A 22666-nucleotide genomic window follows, 5' to 3' on the forward strand; every position below is an offset into this window, starting at 1 on the left:
ACCCTGGCAAAGAGGTGGTGACCTCGAGACGGGCTGGCACACTAGGGGTTCTCTCTGGAAACCGTGGGGAGCTAAGAGCACACAGGCCTTGAGTCCACAACAACTTGGGAACAGCGGAGTGATGGCCTGTCACCATCTCCTTAAGAAGGACATTGTAACCCTGTGCAGAAAGAGCGGGTTACGCACTGGAAAGTTCACCAAAGCACAGTTAATCGTGCAGCTGGAGGAAGATGACTGCGCTAAGGAACAGATTCCTGACCCCAAATGGGGCTATACCAGGATCTGGGAACAGCTGGAGTAGTAGCCAGGCATCGCCAAGACTCCTGTCCCCAACCAGACGGGGGTCTTCACGATTGGGTTCCCCATCGGGAACTCTTGCTCCTCTTGCTCTCTCGGACTCCGCTCCAATCCCTGTACTCGCAAAAAGAAAAGGAGTACTTGTCGCACCTTAGAGACTAACAAATTTATTTGAGCATTGTGACGAAGTGGGACTGTTCTTCATGTTTCCTCTGAATAGTGTGGGGGTGCCTCAGTTTCCCCTAGGCAGTTCTTAAGTCTCTAGGGGGTGGGGTAAGGGTGTATGATCGTTGCAGAGCCCTAGAGGGCAGGTGTGGGCAGGGGTCTGGACAGAGAGAATGGCTGACACCCTGTTTCCTGGCAACTGATGGCCTGGGCCCTTCCCCCCTGCAAGGTGAGAGCTGAAGGGTTGGAGAACAAAGGAATCAGGTGACCTCCTGGCCTGGGAAAGCCCAGAGGAGGAGGGGCTGGAGGGAGTTTCAGTTTGGGGCTGGCTGGGGACATGGAGTGAAGTGCAGATGTGGTTGTCTGGCTCACTGCCCCCCAAGATGGACCTGGCTGAGGGGTCCTGTTCTCTGCACCTACAGGTTCTGTGTTAGACCATGTTCCTGTCATCTAATAAACCTTCTGTTTTACTGGCTGGCTGAGAGTCCCGTCTGACTGCGGAGTTGGGGGGCAGGGCCCTCTGGCTTCCCCAGGACCCCCTAGGCGGACTCGCTGTGGGAAGCATACGGAGGGGCAGAGGATGCTGAATGCTCCGAGGTCAGACCCAGGAAGGTGGAAGCCGGGTGAGCTGTGTGTCCTGCAGACAGGCTGCTCACAGAGAGGAGACTGCCCCAGAGTCCTGCCTGGCTTCGTAGGGAGCCGTTCCAGAGCATCGCCTGGGGACTCGGTGACAAGCTCTGGGAGGGGCTGAAGAGATTGTAAATCCCTTCTGTGAGGACTGTGATGTCAGCTCCTGAATTAGTTTGAAAGTCAATCGTCTTGCCATGAATATCCAGTTTCACATTCTAGGCAGGCTCTGTGTCATCACCAGTGACAGATCCCAGAAACAACGTCTCTTGGTTGTCTGTAATATGAGTCAACCCACTGGCTGCTTTGGTGCAGCAAACAGCTGCAAAATGTCCATAGGTCGTGCGTTTTTTACACCCTGCACCTCTGGCTGGACATGCACCATCTCTTGGGACATGATCTGTTCCGCACCTTCGGCACCTAGGCTGGAATTTGTCCCTCCTAGCCTGGGCATTCTCTCTCCTTGCCTCAGGGCTTTGATGATAATGACTTTTAACACTCAAGTGTCTGTGTAGAGTTTCCAAGCTAGTTTCAGGTTTTCCAAGGTTCTCAAGTTGTCCGAGGTTTTGGTGTCTCACCAGCTCAGAATGCTTTGGTCTTTGGATAGCGGTGGCTAGGGCTAAATCTCTCTTCAGTTGTAGCTGCTGTGAAAGGTTTTTATCTGTTAACCCAATAACCAGCCTGTCTCTGTTGTTTTTATGGTTTGCGTTCCCAGAATCACTGTTTTCAGCCAATGTACGCAGAGCTCTTATAAAACTTCCAACATTTCCCCCTGGTTCTTGAAGTGTGGCATGTTGATAAGCTCCTGCAACCTTTGTTGTTGTTTTCCTTCTGTTGCTGTTCTTAGTTTACTCCTGACACCATGTCATGCTCCAGTATCAGGTACAGGCTGGCCACAGCACTCGCTCCTACACACCAGGTGTGTTCATCGTAAGAGCCATCAGTGCCCTTCCAGGCACAACTGAAGTTCGTTTAAATAAGGTATGTCACACACCTGGCGGCTGGGCAGTACGATACACTCCACGACAGGGTCTATGCTGGGTGAGTACCCCTTGGGAGGGCTGAGGGGGGCCAAGGGGGGCTGGGTGAGACAGAGACTCGACGGAGTGAAAAGGGTAACAGTCTCTGCAGTTCCTGGCGATGATTTCTCCATGTGGATCCCACCAGCCGCACTGCAGCCCCTCCTTCAGCGCCGGGATGGGAGTAGTGAGGGAGCGGAGGGATGGGGTGGGACTGTAGGATGTGTGGGTGCAGCTTGGCCCCCACGGATCCTGCTGGCCAAAGAGTCTGATCTCCTGCCCGAGGCACCTGCTCCTCGGGTGGGGTCCATGCGGACGAGGACTTGCTGAGCCAGTTACTGTAAGAGAAGGAGCCCCCGTTGTCTCTGTACATCACCCACCCGGCCTGCTCCCCGCGCCGTGCTCCGCTCAGCCGCCTCGGGACACGGGCACGCAGCACCATCCGCCTGCACTCTCCCCCATGGGGCTGCCTGCCCCCCCACCCCGTGCTGTCCCTCTCTGCTGCCCTCCTCCTGCGGTTTTTCCCCTGGATTTCAGAGCAGCAGCCGTGTTAGTCTGTATTTGCAAAAAGAAAAGGAGGACTTGTGGCACCTTAGAAACTAACCAATTTATTTGAGCGTAAGCTTTCGTGAGTTACAGCTCACTTCATCGGATGCATGCAGTGGAAACTTCCCCTGGGTGTTGCCCATAATGCCCGGCTCGCCATGGTATGCGTGCGTGGGGGCCTGCAGCGCCATGGGTGCACATGTATGTTGAATGCGTGTGCATTTGCAGCTCTGTAGTGCGTGTGCACAGAGGTGAGTGTGGCGCTGCGTGTGCCCACATGCCAGCCTGCGAGATGCCCGGCTGCCATTCCGGGGGGGGCCCCACTGCTGCTATGGTACAGAAGGGGGGGTTCCACCATGGGGGGGCGGGGGAGGTCACATTGCAGCACAGGTGGGGGGGCAAGGGGCGGGGGTCCTGCACCGGGGCAGGCTGCTGGCCGCTCCTCTGGCCTTTTCCTTAACCCTGTGTGTGTTGTAGCTGGTCTACCTCCCGCCCCCCTGGGGGGACTGCAAATCCACCCCCATTGAATCCGACTTCTTCACCAGCTACAGCATCACGGCCTGCCGCCTGGACTGCGAGACCCGCTACCTGGCCGAGAACTGCAACTGCCGCATGGTGCACATGCCCGGTGAGGGGCGCGGGCCGGGCCGGGCTGGGGGAGACCCCGGGCTGGGGGGGGCCCAGGAGGCCCCGGGCTGGGGGGGGGAGCCCCATGCAAGTGGGAGCTGGGAGGGGACGAGAGGGCAGGGGGCTGCTGGGGAGAGATGTGCTGGTCCTGGGGGCAGGGTGAGGAGGGCGCCCCCCCCCCACAGCTCCTGGGCCAGTTCCCCCCAGCCTCAGACATGGGGCTCTAATGAGACGCAGCCCCCACCACCCACATGGCTCCTGCAGCCCCACCAGCCCCCCGCCACGCCCCTGAGTGACCCTGTGCCCCCCTCCCCAGGGAACGCCAACGTGTGCACGCCCGAGCAGTACAAGGAGTGCGCCGACCCTGCCCTGGGTACGTACCCGCCGCGGCCCGTCTCTGGGGCAGTGCCTTGTCTCCTGCCCTGCCGCCCGCCCGCATGCCTCCCACACCCGGCCAGACCCTGCTCCAGCTCAACCCATCCCCGGCACTGGGACTGCCCCCTCGTGGGTCACCTCCCCCCTGGGGGACATGGGGAGCAGGGCTGGGGACCCCTGGGGAACCTCCAGAGTCTCCTCCCCAGCTTGTGTCGCTGCCCGAGGAGCGGTTAGGGATTGGACCCCCTGGGACCTGTTGCTGAAGCAGTCGAGGGCCTGTGAGTGGGCCCAGTTTCTGGGGATCTCCAGCCCATAGGGGTGCTGCTGGCTCACGCCCCATCCCTGTGACTCTCTGGCCCCTTCCCAACCCTATCGCTCTCTGGCCCGTCACTTCTGCTGGCTCTCCGCCTGTCCCCATCGCTGTCCCTGTCCACGTCCCCGTGGCTCTCCGGGTGTTCGTGGCTCACACCCGTCCTCGCACTCCAGACTTCCTGGTGAAGAAGGACAGTGAGTTCTGCGTGTGCCGCACGCCCTGTGACATGGTGCGCTACGGCAAGGAGCTCTCCATGGTCAAGATCCCCAGCAAGGCCTCAGCCAAGTACCTGGCCAAGAAGTACAACAAGAGCGAACAGTACATCTCGTGAGTCCCCTCCCCTACGCACAGCGCAACCCCCCCTGCACAGCCCCCCAGACATCAGCCCCACGCACAGCATGACCCCCCCACAGCCCCCCCAAACATAACCCCCCGCGCACAGCACAACCTCCCCTGCACAGCCCCCCAGACATCAGCCCCACGCACAGCATGACCCCCCCCATAGCCCCCCCAAACATAACCCCCCACGCACAGCACAACCTCCCCTGCACAGCCCCCCAGACATCAGCCCCACGCACAGCATGACCCCCCCATAGCCCCCCCAAACATAACCCCCCGCGCACAGCACAACCTCCCCTGCACAGCCCCCCAGACATCAGCCCCACGCACAGCATGACCCCCCCATAGCCCCCCCAAACATAACCCCCCACGCACAGCACAACCTCCCCTGCACAGCCCCCCAGACATCACCCCCGCGCACAGCACGACCCCCCACAGAACCCTCCTGCAGACAGCACGTCCCCCACCACAGCCCCCCAACCCCCCAGTGCGCCCCCCTTGTTGCGGACAGCATGCCCCCCATGAGTGACCCCCCAACATACAACAGCCCCACAGGGTGCACCCCCCCCTTTGCTCCTCCCAGCCTGCTCCCCAGGGCCCACACCAGCCCTGCAGGGCCCTGGTGTCACCACACTGGTCACTTGGACTCACCCCGCCTGTCTGTCTGTCTGTGTCTGGCCTGGCCGCTGTCGCCCCCCCAGGGACAATGTGCTGGTGCTGGATATTTTCTTTGAAGCCTTGAACTATGAGACCATCGAGCAGAAGAAAGCATATGAGGTGGCAGGGCTGCTGGGTGAGTGCCCGGGGGGGGGGGTGAGTGCCCGGGGGGGGGGTGAGTGCCCAGGGGGGCTGGGTGAGTGCCGGGGGGGCTGCTGGGTGAGTGTCTGGGGGGATGAGTGCCCAGGGGGGCTGGGTGAGTGCCCGGGGGGGCAGCTGGGTGAGTGCCCGGGGGGGTGAGTGCCGGGGGGGGCTGCTGGGTGAGCACTCGCGGTGGGGCGGGGTGCCCTAGGGGACCTGCAACCCTGCGGCTGGGGCGGGAGCAGTGCCCCCTCGTGACTCCTGGTGGGCGTGGGTGGGGCAGGAGCAGCGTCGGGTGGGTGCGGCCCGGCTGCCCGCTCACACTCTGCCCCTGCCCCCAGGGGACATCGGGGGCCAGATGGGGCTGTTCATCGGGGCCAGCATCCTCACCATCCTGGAGATCTTCGACTACCTGTACGAGGTGAGGCCACGGGGCCGAGCAGTGGTGGGCAGGGGGCTCTTGGTTCTCCCCCGAACCTTGGTTCCCCGCCCCAGCCTTGGTGCCCCCCCGAGCCTACCCCCTTGACAACGCTCCTGAGACTGGTTCAGCTTCAATGCCGACCATAGCCACATGTGCCCCCAGCCCCTCTCCCCGCCCCCCCGCTGGCCCCCACGCATGCCCTCCATGCCCCCCCTCTATGAGCCTTCACCCCGCCATCTCCCCCCCCCAACAGGTAACAACGCAGCACATAGGGGAAACTGAGGCCCACACAAGCATGATTAAAATATTACAAACAATTCCCACTTGGTTACAGGGGGTGTCCGTGGCCCAGCTCTGCCCCACACCGCAGCATTGGGCACAGCTCACCCCTTCATGCACTTCCCTGCCCCCCTAAGAAGCAGGGCTGGGCTGTGCCCCCATGGGCCAGATGGGGCTGCCCAGCGCCCCACAGGGTGAACAGGGACTCGAAACCGGGGCTCTCGCCACCCAGGCTAGTGCCGCCCCTGGACTCTCCCAGGCAGGCACAGCGAGCAGGGGAAGTACAAAGGAGCTACGACCCCCCAACTCTAGGGACCCCCCCAAGAGGACATTGCAGAGCCTCCCCCACTCCCCCCCCCCATTGGTGACGACCAAGTTATCTCTCCCCAGGTGTTTCGGGACAAACTCCTCAGTTTTTACAAGAACAAGAAGAGACCCCAGAGAAATAACAGCGACAACCTGGTAACCAGCCCCCGGGCGCCCTGCCAGGGGAGGGACCCCTGACCTTCCCCCGTCCCCCCAGAACTGCCCCGCCAGGGGAGGGGCCCCTGACCTTCCCCCGTCCCCCCAGAACCGCCCAGCCCGGCACCCTGCAGCGCTGAGGCCTGCTGGGGATCGGGGCTGCTCCAGGCTGGGGGTCGGGCTGCCGTTGTCTCAGGCTGACAACCCATGGGTGAGGGGAGGTGCCAGCCCTCCTGGGTGGCACAGAGCGTCTCCCCCTGCCCTGGGGCCCCCGTGCCCCGCATCGGGGCTCAGCACAGGCCTGCCCCGAGGGACTGGCGCCCAGGCAGGGGAAGGGGTAGCCTCTTCCCAGACACATGCAAGGCGGTGAGTCGGAGGGGGGGTGGGGCTGGAAGGGCCAGAGCAGGGGCAATTGGGATTCCTGCCGCGAGCTGGGGGCAGACTGCTCTCAGGGACCTCCTGCTGGAGTGCTGGGGGCAGCCCCCTTGGCAGGGGGGGCCCCCGTGGCCGGAGGTGAATCAGAACAGCCCCAGCCCGTCCCTGCTACGGCGCCGCCTGGCCCCGCTCTCACGTGCGAGCGTGTGGGCTCCGCAGGCTGCGGACCGGGGGTCGTGCCCTGGTGCCAGCGGAGCCCCCCCAGCCTGTTCCTGCAGGCGCGGGGGGCCACGGGGCCGAGCGCAGCGGTCGGCACAGGCCCCCAGGGGCCCACTGCTCAGCCCGCTGGGCCGTGTCCCCTCACGGGTCTGGCTGGACACCGGGCTGGGCTGACTCCTGCCCAGCTGGGCTGTTGGCCGCCTCCCCTCTGGGCTCCACGGGGGGCGGCATGGGGAGCAGGGCCCAGCACCAGCAAAGGTCGCGGCCCGTCTGCTCCCTCCCAGCCCGTCTGCTCTCGCCTCACTCAGCTCCCCGGGGCCCCCTCCACACAGGCTGTGACACCCCCGGGGCTGGCCCTGCCGCCCCACCGGCTGGTGACACCGGATTTAGCGCCACCCGGCCGAACCCCGCAGCGAGACTGGGGCACGTTAGCGCTCGGTGGCCCTACCCCCACTTCCTCTAGCCCAGTGGTTTTCAAACTGTGGTTCGGGACCCAGTAGTGGGTCGTGGAATGTCAGGCCCTGGGTCGCGGCAGCTCTGGGCAGCACCACCACCGACCGGGCCATTAAAAGTCCCGTCGGCGGTGCGGCTTGGCTAAGGCAGGCTCGTCCCGACCTGTTCTGGCACTGCGCTGCGCCCCGGAAGCGGCCAGCAGACGGTCCAGCTCCTAGGCGGGGGGCCGCAGGGTGACATGCGCTGCCCCCGCCCCGAGCACTGGCTCCACACTCCCATTAGCCGGTTCCTGGCCAATGGGAGCTGGGGTGGGGGGGGGAGCCTGCGGGCGAGAGCCATGCAGAGCCACTTGTGCGCCTCCACCTCGGAGCCGGACCTGCTGCTGGTCCACTTCCAGGGCGCAGCGCCGTCCGCAGTGTCAGGACAGGCAGGAAACCTGCCTTAGCACCCCCACGGCAGGAGCCGCCCACGGTAAGCCTGTGCCCCAATCCCCTGCCCCAGCCCTGAGCCCCCCCAACCCCAGAGCCCCCCCTGCACCCCAAACCACTCATCCTTGGCCCCACCCCAGAGCCTGCACCCCAACCCTCTGCCCCAGCCCTGAGTTCCTCCCACACTCTGAACCCCTCACCCCAGCCCCTCCCCCACCGCAAATCCCTCACCTCCAGCTCCCTTGGGTCACGGGCAACCACCATTTTCTTTAACTGGGTTGCCAGAAGAAACGTTTGGAGCTGACTGCTGTAGGCGAGGCATTGCTGCAGCATCCGCGTGGATGGGGGGCAGGGCCGTGTCCGCGCAAGGCGGGGGCACTGGGCCGCCGGGCCGCCCGTGGGCACTGGCTGCCAGGCTCTGGCGCTGCCCCACGCAGGCGATAAAGGCCCCTGGACGAGCCGCAGCCAGGCGCGAGCGAGCACAGAGCCGGGTCGCTCGTCCCCTGCAGCGTGGGCAGGCTCTGGCCCCTGAGTGGGAGGCTCCCATAGGTTCCTCCTGATTCAGTGGGTGGCCCCAGCAGCACCCTCCACCCCGCCCCACCCCCCTCATCCTGCCCCAGTGTGGTGGGGGAGAGGGAGTCCTGGGAGTGCAGGAGAGTGAGTCCCCCATACTGACCTGCCGTGGTCCACTGGGGTAGTGTACATGCCACTTTGCACCCATGAGCTTGTTATTTCTGGGGTGCAGCTGAACCCAGATCTGCCACAAAGCTGCCCCCTAAGTGCAGCGCATCCCCGCTGCCTCCGCAGGGCCCCTAGTGTCAGTGCCAGGCGGGAGCCAGAGCGGCAGGGGCTGAGTGCCAGTTTCTGGGCACGGCCGCTCTTGGGAGGGCTCGGCTTTGCCTTCAGCCCCAGCCTGAGATCTTTGCCCGGAGAGAGCTGGCTGGGCTCACTCCTCCCCAAGGGACAGAGGGTTCACCACAGTGTGGGGCACAGGCCCAGCGTGGGGACTGGGACTTCGAACAGTGCCTGGGACCAGGGTGGCACGCACCCAGCAGGGCTCCCCACGTGCGGCCTGGGGGCAAAGGAGCAGCCCGGTGACTCAGCCCCTGCTCCGGAGCCATCCCGGGCTGCTGTGGCCTGCGCTGGCACCTGCTCTTCAGAACAGGGATTGACCAAGTGGCAGGGGTCAGAAAAGAGCCAGGGAGGGGTTGAGCGCTGCAGACCCTGCCGCATAGATTAAGCTGCCTTAGTCTGTGCAGGGGAGGGGTCGGCGGTGCCGTGAGCGCCGTCTGCCGGTGCCCGGAGCCCGGTCTGTGCAGGGGAGGGGTCGGCGGTGCCGTGAGCGCCGTCTGCCGGTGCCCGGTCTGTGCAGGGGAGGGGTCGGCGGTGCCGTGAGCGCTGTCTGCCGGTGCCCGGTCTGTGCAGGGGAGGGGTCGGCGGTGCCGTGAGCGCCATCTGCCGGTGCCCGGAGCCCGGTCTGTGCAGGGGAGAGGTCGGCGGTGCCGTGAGCACCATCTGCCAGTGCCCGGAGCCCGGTCTGTGCAGGGGAGGGGTCAGCGGTGCCGTGAGCGCTGTCTGCCGGTGCCCGGTCTGTGCAGGGGAGGGGTCGGCGGTGCCGTGAGCGCCGTCTGCCGGTGCCCAGTCTGTGCAGGGGAGGGGTCGGCGGTGCCGTGAGCGCCGTCTGCCGGTGCCCGGTCTGTGCAGGGGAGGGGTCGGCGGTGCCGTGAGCGCCGTCTGCCGGTGCCCGGTCTGTGCAGGGGAGGGGTCGGCGGTGCCGTGAGCGCCGTCTGCCGGTGCCCGGAGCCCGGTCTGTGCAGGGGAGAGGTCGGCGGTGCCGTGAGCACCATCTGCCAGTGCCCGGAGCCCGGTCTGTGCAGGGGAGAGGTCAGCGGTGCCGTGAGCGCTGTCTGCCGGTGCCCGGTCTGTGCAGGGGAGGGGTCGGCGGTGCCGTGAGCGCCGTCTGCCGGTGCCCAGTCTGTGCAGGGGAGGGGTCGGCGGTGCCGTGAGCGCCGTCTGCCGGTGCCCAGTCTGTGCAGGGGAGGGGGCTCTGCGGCAGACGGCCCTTCGCTCCGACAGGCAGGGCCTGGACGAGAGCTGTCCTGGCTGGGAATAAGGAGCCGCTTTTCCCCAGGGAGGTCGCCCTCATTGGAACGACTGACCGGAGGGGTGGTGGGGGGTGTCTGTGTCACAGAGGGTCAGTGAATCCAGGCTGGGCATGTTTCCAACAGCCCCCCTCTAGTTCAGCTGGGCCAGGAGTCCCTGGTCAGAGCCATGCCCTGGGCTGGGCTCTGTGGGAGGCCAAGTGGTCCCTGTGGCCATGGACAGTGCCAGGCTCACACACCGGCCAGGCAGTCACACCGCAGGCAGGGCAGGGCCTGGGCGCATGGCAGCTAGAGCTGGCTCTGGCCCTTTGGAGGAGCCATTCCCGAGTGCTGGCATCTCTCAGGGGGCCTGCAGCTGTCGGGCAAACATAGGGTCCCATGGGGCAACCAGCCAGCAACATCCACACAGGACTGCAGGCTTGGCAGTGACCTCCTGGCACTGAGGCCAGGCCCCTGCTCGTGTAGGCAACCCCGGCCCATCATCCCCCCTCGCAACCTGATCCACTCCACCCTCACCCCCCCAGCTCTGCCCTGCCCCCTCCTGCCCCCACCGCTCAGCCCAGCCGCCCCCCAGCTGCCCCTCTTCCCCCTGGGCTAGCTCTTTCCCTGCCTCAGGCCCCTCCAGTGCCTGGCTGACAGCGCCGCCCGGTCTCATCACACATTTTACTAGCACCCTCCGCGTCCCGGGCCATCATCAACACCCACATTGCAGACGCAGCCCAGGCCAAATTCCATGGGGCTCCCGCAGACCCTCCCGGCCCAGAACTGGGGGAGCATGGCACGGCCCTGGAGTCGGAGCACGCCAGGAGGGTCATGGCACCAGCGGCCAGACCCAGCTCCCAGGTAAAGACCCAGGAATGTGGGGAGGGGAGGCAGACCACAGCTGTGGGAGCAGCAGGGCCAGGATCTGGGATTGGGTGAGCGGACGGAGACACTGCCTGCTTCTTACCCCCTGTTCCTCCCCAGAGCACCTGTAACACCCTGCGGAGCCACTCGGACAGTCTCGGCTTCACCCCGAACATGCTACCTCGGCACCCGGCTCTCGGCAACTTCGAGGAGTTTGCTTGCTGAGGGGGTGGCTGCGCCTTGCAGTCCCAGCCCACCGGCCTCTCGCCTCCAGCAAGACCCGAGCCGCTCTGGCCAGGCAGACACGGCTTGGCGGCACAGAGGGCACCAGGACAGCCCCTGGGAAGGAGACACCAGCGGTGGTGCAGTCCTGGGCTTCCGCACACTGGGCTCTGTGGGGCCTGGGCCCAACTCAGCCCCCAGCCAGCTGTGGCTCTGAGCATTCACCACTGGGCTTCCATGCACAGCCCTCAACAGGGGAAACTCATGCTCGGGCTTCCACCCCGCCCCGTCAGGGGGTGGGGTGGGGATTGCTGTCCTCTGGGGTCAGCCCCTCTGCGGGCAGGGGAGTGCTGAGCCCAGCACTGGAGTGCCCTGCCCTAGCCATGATCGTGCCAGCTGCCCCGGGGTGGAAGCCAGCACCTTTGACAAGCCATGGTGCCTGGCTGCCTCCCAGCCAGGGCACAGAGAGCGGAGCCAGCTCTCCCCTCCCCGGGGGCCTCTACCCCCATCACTGAGCTCGGCCCAGCCTCCCCCTGCCTGCAGCCCCTCCCCGGGGAGCCGCCCCCAGCTGTATGAGACCCACAGAGCTCCCCAGCCCCAGGGCACCAGCACCTTCACAACTCCCTCAGGCGGGCTGGCCCCCGGGGATGGGTGCAGCTTGCACTTCTGGTCTTCCCGGGCCCTGCAATGGGGAGAGGCAGGGGGTGGCCCCGGGTCCCTGTGCTGGGGCACATGGAGCCTGGGAGGCCCCAGGGACTGACCAGGCCCTTTGTGCTAGTGACCCCTGTCTGAGAGTCCTGCTGGCCACGTATCTGCATGAGCTGCTTGGAGCACCCCCATCACCTGCTCCCCTTGCCCATCTGTGCCCCCTGCTCTGCTCCTCCCATCCGTGTCCCGCCTCTTCCCTCCAGCGCAGAGACAGCTGCAGCTTGCACCTCTCCAGCCTAGCGCGGATCCTGTGTATCATTAAAGCCCACCTGGTGGTTCAGACTTCCCACCTCTGCTTGGTCCATTCCAGGATGGGAGGGCCCTAAGCAGGCACGAGTCATTGGTGGGGGGGGTGCGGGGGGAGGCAGGTTTGGATCAGGTCTGGGGGGCCCTGCAGGACCCACACAGGGCTCGAGGGGAGAGTGCTAGGCTGGGCCTACAGAGACGGGCACATGGTGGACCCTAGCCTGGTGTTGCGAGTGGTGGGAGCAAAGGGGTAGCTGCCGAGTGGGCCCTAGGCCAGGCTCTCTACCAGCAGCCCACGGGCTGTCCCCTAGGCCAGCAGGCGTCTCCCCCGTCACCGGGCTCCGCTCTGCAACTCACCCCACAGGACTCTGGAGCCGACTCCCCATCGTCACCACAGCCAGGCTCTCCCCAGGCCCTGCAGGGCCCTGGCATATCAGCAGCCCCCCACCTTCCAGACCCCCCCCTGCTGCAGCCAGGCCCGCTGCCCCTCCCGTGAACAGCAGGGCAGGTGCGTCAGCACCCCAGCCACAGGGCTGGCCAAGCCTCCATTCTCTGCCTGCCGGAGCAGCCCCAGCAGCCCTCTCCCACCATGGAAGGGACGAGAGCGCAGGACGCGGGCTGGGGGAGGGGAACTGTTTATGAAATTAAACATACACCTTCAGCCACACAGGAGCACGGTACAAGGGGGAGGGAAGCTGCCTGGCCCCCCAAGGGGGCCCCACCCAGGGGCATGGCCAGGGCCCAGAGGCCTGCAGGGGACGTGGCAAGAATGGGCAGCCAGCGCCGGGGGCACCACGTCCCGCACCAGCCTGGGAGGAGCCATCTCTTGCCCCCAGACCCCTGGCCAAGTAAGGGACAGCAGCAGCTCCCCTCTTTCCTGTGCCCCACTGGAACCCCAGGGCCATCCCTGTCCCATGGGAGGCAGGTGACGCTGCACGGTATCGGGGCAATGGGTGCTCGCAGCAGGGCAGGGAGGGGGGCTGGCTCCTGTCCATGGGGTCCCAGCAGAGACTGGTATAAAACCAGGCACTGCAATGGGTTAAAAACCTAATAAATACCTTGGGGGGGGGGTGTGGTCCCAGGGCCCTGCCCATCACCCAGTGCCCTGGCCCCAGAACCCCCCTCCCCCAGGCGCCCCGGAGCAGGGCAGGTGCTGGCCCGGCCTAGGCAGGCTCTACGGAAGGCAGAAGTCCGTGAAGTAGGAGTGCTGCAACGCCTCCTCGGCCGAGACCCGCTGCACCGGGTTGCACTTCAGCAGGTTCTGTGGAGGCAGCAGAGGGGCTGGGTGAGGAGGGGGGTGGGGACAGCCTGGACGGAGCAGGGCAATGGGGCCAGGCACCCCCCACCCCTGGGGCTGCAGGGGAGAGTCAGACGCCCATTCCCCAAGGGCTGGTTGGGGGAGCAGCGGTAGAGAAGCCACCTGGCTGCCCAGCGCAGCCCAGACAGAGCGGCTGCTGCCCCTGCCCGCGGGGAACAGAGAGGGGCTGTCAGCTCTGCGTATGCGAAGGGCTTGGGCCAAGGTGCCCCAAAACAGTCATGGTCAGGACCCCAGCAGCCCCCAGGGACAGGCCTGCCCCTCCCTGAGGCCAGCAGCCCCCACCGTGTGCCATGGGGCTGGGCCCACAGCACCTGCTCAGCCTGGGGCAGCAGGGCACCCACCTGGAGCAGGTCCCGACCTGTGGCATTGAGCTTCGGCACCACGTTGAGCAGCGACGTCGTCGCAGGGTACATGGGGTACGGCTGAGGGGAGAGAGGGCGACAGCTAGGAGCACCCCCCAGCACTAATCCCCCCCGGAGACAGGCCAACCCCCCCCTTCCCTCTCCAGACACTAACCCTGCCCCCGCACAGGCTCTAACCTCGCCCCCAGACTGGGCCTGGCAGCTGCTCCCTCCCTGGCCCTGGTGCTCCGAGGGCCCAGCCAGCACCTGCAGATGCTCCTCTCCAGCAGACCCAGGGCCTGCGTGTCGTGCCGGGGCTCACGCCAGTCAGGTGCTGTTCGTGGCACCCGCTGATGGACCTAAGAGCTGCAGCTTGTGGCTGGAGGGGGCAGCTCCGTGCCCCCTGCCTCCGAGAACAGGGCGGGCCCCAGAGCCCCCCCAACAGGTCAGGCCCTGGGCGCCCGTCCCCAGCCTGGGACTCACCTTGTAGTCTGGGAGCTTAGTCATGGCCGGCCACTGCTCTTCGGTTGGGGTTCCCAGCAATGTGGGGCGGGTTAAGGCCATCTCTGCCCCCACAGGCCCCAGCCAGGAAACGGGGGAGGGGAGGGGAGGGCCTCGGCTCTGGCCTGCAGACCCTGCCCAAGGCACACCCCACCCCCCACCCCTCCCGCAGGGATCCTTCAGCCAGGAGGAAGGGCTGGGAGCCGCATGCCCCTCCCACCTGAAGGTGGTCAGGAAACCCGTTCCCCAAGGGGGGGGCCAGGCTGTGGCCCGGCCTGGGCCTTTTGGCTCCTGGCTCTGTTCTCCCCACCCTTTGCTCAACAAACCCGTCCACGGTTGAAAAGGATATCGGAAAATCCGTTTCAGCTGGTCGTCCACGTCATTCCCCGGGAACAGGGGCCGCCCGGCGTTGGCCAGCTCTGCGGAGAGAGAGACGGGGCTGAGCCCAGGAAGCCCTGCAGACCCTCCCCCACTCCCCATGCTCGGTGCACGGCCCCTCCACAGTGGGGAGCCGGGCACCCGGGTACCTGCAAAGATGCAGCCGGCTGACCACATGTCTATGGAGGTGGAGTAGAGCTTGGCACCGAAAAGCACGTCAGGGGGACGGTACCACAGTGTGACAACCTGCAGGGGGCGGACACAGGCCGTAAGACCCCCACTGCCCTGAGAACAGACTACAGGAGGGGCTGCCGAGCTGCCAGCCTGAGCACCAAGTGTGGCTCCAAGCTCTGGGCAGCTAGGCGGGCCACGGGGCAGCTTCCCCTTCCTCCTGCAGCCCCCTCCATGGCTGCTGCAGCACCCTGCCACGCTTGCTGACCCATCCACCCTGCAGAGAATGGGGCCCGCTGACACCCCCCAGAGCCAGCAGTAGCGGGATCCCATCACTTCCGAGCTTTGCCCCAGCTGCTGTGTGATCCAAGCGGAAGCACTGGCCGAGCTGGGAAGACAGGATGTGAACAGCCCACCCCCATGAACCACCACTGCTGGCGGAGAAGGAAGAACCGGGGGTGGGGCAGGGTGCTCTCCCCCAGAGACAGTGCTGCCCCCCCATGCATCAGTGCAGCTCTAGGTAGGGCTGAGCTGCAGGGAGTGGGGAGGGGGCTCAGCAGGGGATGCTCTCCCCTCGCAGTCAGTGCTGACCTCGTTACCCCAGCTTGGTGCTAGGGGGCCTGTGAGGCGGGGGGGTGCTCTCCCCTCGCACGCTGGGGGGGGCTGCGCGGCGGGGGAAGGAGGGGCGCTCTCCCCTTGCATGCTGGGGGGGCCCTGCGGCAGGGAGGCCCGTGCTCTCCTCTCACAGCGAAGAACTAGATGCTAGCTCCCTGTAGAACAGCCTGTCCAATAGCTGCATAGAACAGCCAGTACACAGCAGCCGAATTGCTGAAAGGGCCCCTGCAGCGGATGTGTGCCCACGCCCCCAGGACGTCCCCAACCACTCACCTCTGCTGAATAACAGCGCACAGGGATCCCAAAGGCCCGAGCCAAACCGAAGTCGGCCAGTTTGAGCTCCCCGTTCTGCCGAGAGAAGAAGATGAACCAGCCACAGAGACTCAGTCATGCAGAGTGCGCCACCTGCCAGGAACTGCGGCTGCCACCCAGAGCCAGAGAAGCAGCAAAGCTCCTGCCCTGTGCTCGGGAGGCAAAGACTACAGTCCCGAGAGGAGCAGTGAGGGGACACAATGAGCAGACCCCCAACCCTGCCCTGGGCTCCCCCCAGCCCTGGACTCCCCCTCAATCCCAACTCACAGCCCCTGCTAGCCCAGCTCTGGAATCCCCACCAGCCTGCTTGTACCCCCAATCCCGACCCACAGACCCTGCTAACCCAACCCTGGGCTCCTGCCAGTCCCCCTCAATCCCGACCAGCCCTGTCAATGCCCCACACTCCAGCCCAGCCGCAGCACTGGCCCCTGTCTGGCTGCGTGGGTCACTCACTCGGTTGATCAGCAGGTTCTGGGGTTTGAGGTCTCTGTGCAGCACGTTTCGGCTGTGGCAGAAGGCGAGGCCCTTCAGCAGCTGGTACATGAAAGACTGGAAGAGAGAGCAGCAGTGAGCATGCTCCCGGTAGACCTCAAACCTACCCGTGCCCCAGCCAGGGCGGGCGTTGGCTCCAGGAAGCAGGGGATTCTCCCCCACCAGGCCCAAGGGAACTGAGACTGGCCTGTCTAGGAGGAGCAGCTTGTGATGCTGCGAGCCTGGGGAGCTGCCAACTCAGAACAGACCTTGGCAGGGGGCCGCTCATGGGGGCCATTGAGCTGGGTGCTGTGACTGGCACCCCCACCCCCGCGAGGCACCATCCTAGCCTGGCCCTGCAAACCCACCTTGACGTTCTCAGGGTCCAGGTCCCCATTGCAGCTGTCAAAGTATTTCTTCAGGTCCTGGCGGGAAAAGAGGGATGCCTGAATCAGAGGGCAGCTGGGGAGCTCAGGGGCACCCAGACAACTCCGCTCCCCCTTGGGGAGGACAGTGGATTTCACCCTGGGCTCCCCATTTCCTCCTGGAGGCAGGGGAGCCCACGGACCCCCAGGGCCTTCAGTCCCCTGTGGGCTCCCCCTCCCCAGCTCACCTGGTCACAGAACTCAAACACCAGCGTCAGCTTCTTGTCGCTGTGCAAGACATCGTGCAGCCTGCAATGCAGGGAAAACCCAGTGAGTGCCCCCAGCAGGAGCCCACAGACCCTTCAACAGCATGGGGCCTCCTGACAGCCCCAGTGCTGAAAGCATGGCCCCCGGAGAGGGGGTCAGGGCAGGCCCTCACCCCTTTGCCTCAGGGGACATAGTGCCAGGGTCCTGGGTAGGAAACAAGCAGATCACCCCATCGTCAAATCTGCTGTGAAAGGTACAAACACTTTCCCATTCCCCAGCCCTGAGCAGCATGTTACAGAACTCCGCGTGGGCCAGGAGAGGCCACGCTCCCCACAGCTCCACCGCAGCCCTACGGGACTCATGGAGAGGAAAGCAGAGGAGGGACAATGCCACACAGCACCCAGGAGCTCCACATGTCCAGATCCAACGCCAGCCCCATCCAGAGCCCCTGGCCCGCCTGGCACAAGGCATGTCCTTGCCTGACGATATTTTTGTGTTTCAGCTCCTTGAGCAGGCAGATCTCCCGCAGGGCAGAGCTAGGAACACCCTAGAGAAGAGAAAAGGAGAGAGAGAGATGGATTATCAGCGTATGCTGCCCCACAGAGCCAGGATCATACGTGCCCCCAACAGGGTACTGGCCAAACGCATAGAAAGGCATTAGCTTCAAGCCCAATGGGGCAGAAGAACAGGGCCCAGGAACCGCAAAGGCTGATGAGCCCCCCCAGCACCCAGGATAGGCAGCTCAGGGCAGGGCTTGTGCCCAAACCTGCTCCCCTGCAGCTGGGAACATCTGCTTGCGGCTGCAGCCCCCATCTGGTCCCTGAGGGGAGCCGGAGGCAGGATGGACGAAGCAGCAGGCACCGGCCACCGCTGGACAACAGAGCGGAGCGGGCTGGTCACCTCGTCGTCATCATCTAGCCGGACTCTCTTCAGCGCCACGATCTCATGGGTCTCCCTGTTCTTGGCTTTGAACACGGTCCCGTAGGTCCCTGTGGGGAGAGACCGTGAGAACCAGGCAGCCCAGTGCCTGCCCCCCAACCTCTAGCTCAACCCTACAGCAGCCCCAGCCCGGCCCCCACCGCACCCCTGCCCCCCCCCGCAGCCTCGGCCCGGTCCCCACCGCGCCCTTACCCCCCCCCGCAGCCCCGGCCCGGCCCCCACCGCGCCCTTACCCCCCCCGCAACCCGGCCCGGTCCCCACCGCGCCCTTACCCCCCCCCCGCAGCCCCGGCCCGGCCCCCACCGCGCCCTTACCCCCCCCCCCGCAGCCCCGGCCTGGCCCCCACCGCGCCCTGCCCCCCCCCCCGCAGCCCCGGCCCCGGCCCCCACCGCGCCCTTACCCCCCCCCGCAGCCCCGGCCCGGCCGCCACCGCGCCCTTACCCCCCCCCCCGCAGCCCCGGCCCGGCCCCCACCGCGCCCTTACCCCCCCCCCCCGCAGCCCCGGCCCGGCCCCCACCGCGCCCTGCCCCCCCCCCCCGCAGCCCCGGCCCGGCCCCCACCGCGCCCTTACCCCCCCCCGCAGCCCCGGCCCGGCCGCCACCGCGCCCTTACCCCCCCCCGCAGCCCCGGCCCGGCCGCCACCGCACCCCTGCCCCCCCCCGCAGCCCCGGCCCGGTCCCCACCGCGCCCTTACCCCCCCCCGCAACCCCGGCCCGGTCCCCACCGCGCCCTTACCCCCCCCCGCAGCCCCGGCCCGGCCCCCACCGCGCCCTGCCCCCCCCCCCCGCAGCCCCGGCCCGGCCCCCACCGCGCCCTTACCCCCCCCCGCAGCCCCGGCCCGGCCGCCACCGCGCCCTTACCCCCCCCCCGCAGCCCCGGCCCGGCCCCCACCGCGCCCTTACCCCCCCCCCCGCAGCCCCGGCCCGGCCCCCACCGCGCCCTGCCCCCCCCCCCGCAGCCCCGGCCCGGCCCCCACCGCGCCCTTACCCCCCCCCGCAGCCCCGGCCCGGCCGCCACCGCACCCCTGCCCCCCCCCGCAGCCCCGGCCCGGTCCCCACCGCGCCCTTACCCCCCCCCCGCAACCCCGGCCCGGTCCCCACCGCGCCCTTACCCCCCCCCCGCAGCCCCGGCCCGGCCCCCACCGCGCCCTTACCCCCCCCCCGCAGCCCCGGCCCGGCCCCCACGCGCCCTTACCCCCCCCCCCGCAGCCCCGGCCCGGCCCCCACCGCGCCCTGCCCCCCCCCCCGCAGCCCCGGCCCGGCCCCCACCGCGCCCTTACCCCCCCCCCCCGCAGCCCCGGCCCGGCCCCACCGCGCCCTTACCCCCCCCCCCGCAGCCCCGGCCCGGCCCCACCGCGCCCTGCCCCCCCCCCCGCAACCCCGGCCCGGTCCCCACCGCGCCCTTACCCCCCCCCCCGCAGCCCCGGCCCGGCCCCCACCGCGCCCTTACCCCCCGCAGCCCCGGCCCGGCCCCCACCGCGCCTTACCCCCCCCCGCAGCCCCGGCCCGGCCCCCACCGCGCCCTGCCCCCCCCGCAGCCCCGGCCCGGCCCCCACCGCGCCCTTACCCCCCCCCCGCAGCCCCGGCCCGGCCCCCACCGCTCCCTGCCCCCCCCCCGCAGCCCCGGCCCGGCCCCACCGCGCCCTTACCCCCCCCCCCGCAGCCCCGGCCCGGCCCCCACCGCGCCCTTACCCCCCCCCGCAGCCCGGCCCCGGCCCCCACCGCTCCCTGCCCCCCCCCCCGCAGCCCCCGGCCCGGCCCCACCCTCCCTGCCCCCCCCCCGCAGCCCCGGCCCGGCCCCCACCGCGCCCTGCCCCCCCCCGCAGCCCCGGCCCGCCCCACCACCGCGCCCTGCCCCCCCCGCAGCCCCGGCCCGGCCCCCACCGCGCCCTGCCCCCCCCCGCAGCTCCAGCTCCAGCTCCGGCTCCGGCCCTGAGCCGAGCGGGGCCTGGCCCGAGACGGGGCTACGGGCAGACGCGGCCCGAACCCCCCGGTACCTTCCCCGATCTTCTCCAGCTTCTCGTATTTCTGCATCGCTCCGCACCGGGCCCGCCCGGACTACAGCTCCCGGCAGCCCCCGCGCGGCCCCGCCCCCTCGCACAGCTCCCGGCAGCCCCGCGCGGCCCGCCCCCTCGCACAGCTCCCGGCAGCCCCGCGCGGCCCCGCCCCCTCGCACAGCTCCCGGCAGCCCCCGCGCGGCCCCGCCCCTCACACAGCTCCCGGCAGCCCCCGCGGCTCACTCCCCCCCACGGCTCCCGGCAGCCCCCGCGCGGCCCCGCCCCTCGCACAGCTCCTGGCAGCCCCCGCGGCTCACCCCCCCCCCACGGCTCCCGGCAGCCCCCGCGCGGCCCCGCCCCCTCGCACAGCTCCCGGCAGCCCCCGCGGCTCACCCCCCCCCACGGCTCCGGGAGCCCCCGCGCGGCCCCGCCCCCTCGCACAGCTCCCGGCAGCCCCCGCGGCTCACCCCCCCCCCACGGCTCCCGGGAGCCCCCCGCGCGGCCCCGCCCCCTCGCACAGCTCCCGGCAGCCCCCGCGGCTCACTCCCCCCCCACGGCTCCCGGCAGCCCCCGCGCTTCCAGCCCGGGCGGGCTGTTTGTTGTCCCGGCCCGCCCCAGGGGGTCTCTACTGCCCGCCCCTCCCCCCCCGCCACGGCCCGGCCTGTGGGGGCCCGGCCCGCCCCTCCCCCCGCCATGGCCCGGGCTGTGGGGGCCTGTCCTGCCCCCCAATGGCCCGGCCCGCCCCTCCCCCCACCATGGCCCAGGCTGTGGGGCCTGTCCTGCCCCCCAATGGTCCGGCCCGCCCCTCCCCCCACCATGGCCCGGGCTGTGGGGGCCTGTCCTGCCCCCAATGGCCCGGCCCGCCCCTCCCCCCACCATGGCCCAGGCTGTGGGGGCCTGTCCTGCCCCCCAATGGCCCGGCCCGCCCCTCCCCCCACCATGGCCCAGGCTGTGGGGGCCTGTCCTGCCCCCCAATGGCCCAGCCCGCCCCTCCCCCCACCATGGCCCAGGCTGTGGGGGGCCTGTCCTGCCCCCAATGGTCCGGCCTGCCCCTCCCCCCCGCCATGGCCCGGGCTGTGGGGGCCTGTCTTGCCCCCAATGGCCCGGCCCGCCCCTACCCCCCACCATGGCCCAGGCTGTGGGGGCCTGTCCTGCCCCCAATGGCCCAGCCCGCCCCTCCCCCCCGCCATGGCCTGGGCTGTGGGGGCCTGTCCTGCCCCCAATGGCCCGGCCCGCCCCTACCCCCCCGCCATGGCCCGGCCTGTTTGGAGAAGCCTGAGCTCCACGCTCTGCCTCCAGGTGCCCGGGGAAATTCATGGAGGGCAGGGTGTTCCTAGCGCCTGTCACCTGCTCAGCGCACGTGTGCCGCAGAGCCTTCCCCGAGAGCCGCTGGGCAATGGCTCTGGCCACAGCAGGACAATCATCCTCTACCTGGGTCGCATTAGGCTGGAAACTGGGTGACTGCAGCGGGCGTAGAAGGACCCCGCCAGCCAGCTCTGAGGCCAGAATCTCCTTCCTTAGAGGTGTTTAAGGTCAGGCTTGACAAAGCCCTGGGCTGGGATGATTTAATTGGGGATTGGTCCTGCTTTGAGCAGGGGGTTGGACTAGATGACCTCCTGAGGTCCCTTCCAACCCTGATATTCTATGATTCTGTGACCAGCAGGGATGCTGGGGCAGCACAGGCTGGACAGCCTGGCCAGGGAGCCTGGGGGTGCGCTCCAGCAGGCAGTCTGGGCTACCGTGGCTTCCTTGCGTTTGCTACCCAAGCTCGCTTGCTCGCTGAGGTATCTTCACTGCTGCGGCAGTCACACGCCGCGATCCCAGTGTGCACAGACCTGTAGTCAGCAGCATCGCAAAGCCCCAAGACCAGATCTCTTGTCTGTATGTCGGTGCCTAGACACTGACTGGTCACCTCTCAACCTCAATAACCTGAATCAACTGAACTCCTCTGGCCTCGCATTATCAGGCTTGTTTTGCAGCCCTGGGTCATTCCTGTGACCCCCCAGTTCCACTCTCCAGTTTTTTCACCTCCTTCTCGAAGTGTGGATACCAGAAGGGCCTGCAGTATTCTATTAGTGATCTGATCAGGATCACGTCCCTATTTCCACTTGGTAGTCCCTTTTACACAGCCAAGGCGTCATGGAGTCCCCGGGCGCTGCTCTGGAACTGCTCCCTACGAAGCCAGGCGGGACTCTGGGGAAGCCTCCTCTCCCCAGGGCAGAAGCTTACACAACTCCGACCTTCCTGGGTCTGACCTCGGAGCATTCAGCCTCCTCTGCCCCTCCGTGCGCTTCCCACAGCGAGTCCACACAGGCGGGGCTCCTGGGGAAGCCAGAGGGTCCTGCCCCCCAACTCCGCAGTCAGACGGGACTCTCAGCCAGCCAGTAAAATAGAAGGTTTATTAGACGACAAGAACATGGTCTAAACCAGAGCTTGTAGGTGCAGAGAAGAGGACCCCTCAGTCAGGTCTGTCTTGGGGGGCAGGGAGGCCAGAGCCCCAGCTGAGCCTCCCTCATTTCCCCAGCCACCTCCAAACTGAAACTCTACAGCCCCTCCTCTCCTTTGTCTCGTTCCCAGGCCAGGAGGCCACCTGATCTCTCTATTCTCCAACCCCTTCAGTTGGCACCTTGCAGAGGAGGGGCCCAGGCCATCAGTTGCCAGGAAACAGGGTGTCGGCCTTTCTCTGTGCAGACACCATCACAATGGCCCCCTAGGGCTCTGCCACAATCACACACCCTTATCCCGCCACCTAGATATTTAAGATCTGCATGGGGAAACTGAGGCACCCACACAGTATTCAGAGAAAACATTAAAAACAGTCCCACTTCGTCACATCAGGATCACATTAGCCCTTTGCACCACAGCCTGGCACCGAGAACTCATGTCTACAGTGACCCTGTGTGGGGCAGGTTGGGGGTCAGGGGCTGAGATTCGGGGGGGCTTAGGGCTGTGACTGGAATTGGGGGGTTGGTGGTGTGTCCCAGTGTGTGGGGTGTGTTGTGGGTCTCGGTGCAGGGGGCTGGGATCTGGGGGTCTTGGGGTGGGGGGGCTGGTGGTGGGTCGCTCTGTGGGGCAGTTTGGGGGGTTGGGGCTGGGATTTGGGGAGGCTGGGATCTGGGGGTCTT

General features: G+C 67.4%; 2 protein-coding genes across 6 annotated transcripts in view; one reads left to right on the top strand and one right to left on the bottom strand.

Moving 5' to 3' along the window:
• ASIC3 (acid sensing ion channel subunit 3) overlaps positions 1 to 11425 on the top strand; it is a 40949-nt gene extending 29524 nt beyond the window's left edge. For 2 of the 4 annotated variants that reach the window (XM_074946633.1, XM_074946637.1), the window contains exons 4-10: positions 3132 to 3282; positions 3598 to 3654; positions 4143 to 4296; positions 5010 to 5101; positions 5448 to 5527; positions 6197 to 6268; positions 10812 to 11425. In XM_074946633.1, coding sequence (XP_074802734.1) covers positions 3132 to 3282; positions 3598 to 3654; positions 4143 to 4296; positions 5010 to 5101; positions 5448 to 5527; positions 6197 to 6268; positions 10812 to 10916 — 711 coding nt within the window. In that variant the 3' untranslated portion in view covers positions 10917 to 11425. The remainder of the gene's footprint in view (positions 1 to 3131; positions 3283 to 3597; positions 3655 to 4142; positions 4297 to 5009; positions 5102 to 5447; positions 5528 to 6196; positions 6269 to 10811) is intronic. The other 2 variants (XM_074946636.1, XM_074946634.1) reach the window with 2 other exon arrangements.
• Positions 11426 to 12470: 1045 nt separating this feature from the next.
• Positions 12471 to 19645, bottom strand: CDK5 (cyclin dependent kinase 5). Of its 2 annotated transcripts, XM_074946638.1 has the most exons (12): positions 19542 to 19645; positions 17507 to 17595; positions 17086 to 17153; positions 16588 to 16648; positions 16343 to 16399; positions 15957 to 16052; positions 15465 to 15539; positions 14555 to 14651; positions 14375 to 14446; positions 14010 to 14068; positions 13527 to 13607; positions 12472 to 13128 (listed from the first exon to the last, which is right to left on the bottom strand). In XM_074946638.1, exons 1-12 carry the CDS (start codon positions 19576 to 19578, stop codon positions 13042 to 13044), a joined length of 879 nt encoding a protein of 292 aa, XP_074802739.1. In that variant the 5' UTR covers positions 19579 to 19645; the 3' UTR covers positions 12472 to 13041. The 2 variants fall into 2 exon arrangements, with proteins under 2 accessions (XP_074802740.1, XP_074802739.1); XM_074946639.1 differs by lacking the exons at positions 17507 to 17595; positions 19542 to 19645 and adding an exon at positions 17373 to 17500 and having other exon boundaries at positions 12471 to 13128.
• Between the last annotated feature and the right edge of the window lie 3021 nt (positions 19646 to 22666).

This window comes from Natator depressus, chromosome 2 (genome assembly GCF_965152275.1).
Source record: "Natator depressus isolate rNatDep1 chromosome 2, rNatDep2.hap1, whole genome shotgun sequence".
Taxonomy (NCBI): Eukaryota; Metazoa; Chordata; order Testudines; family Cheloniidae; genus Natator; species Natator depressus.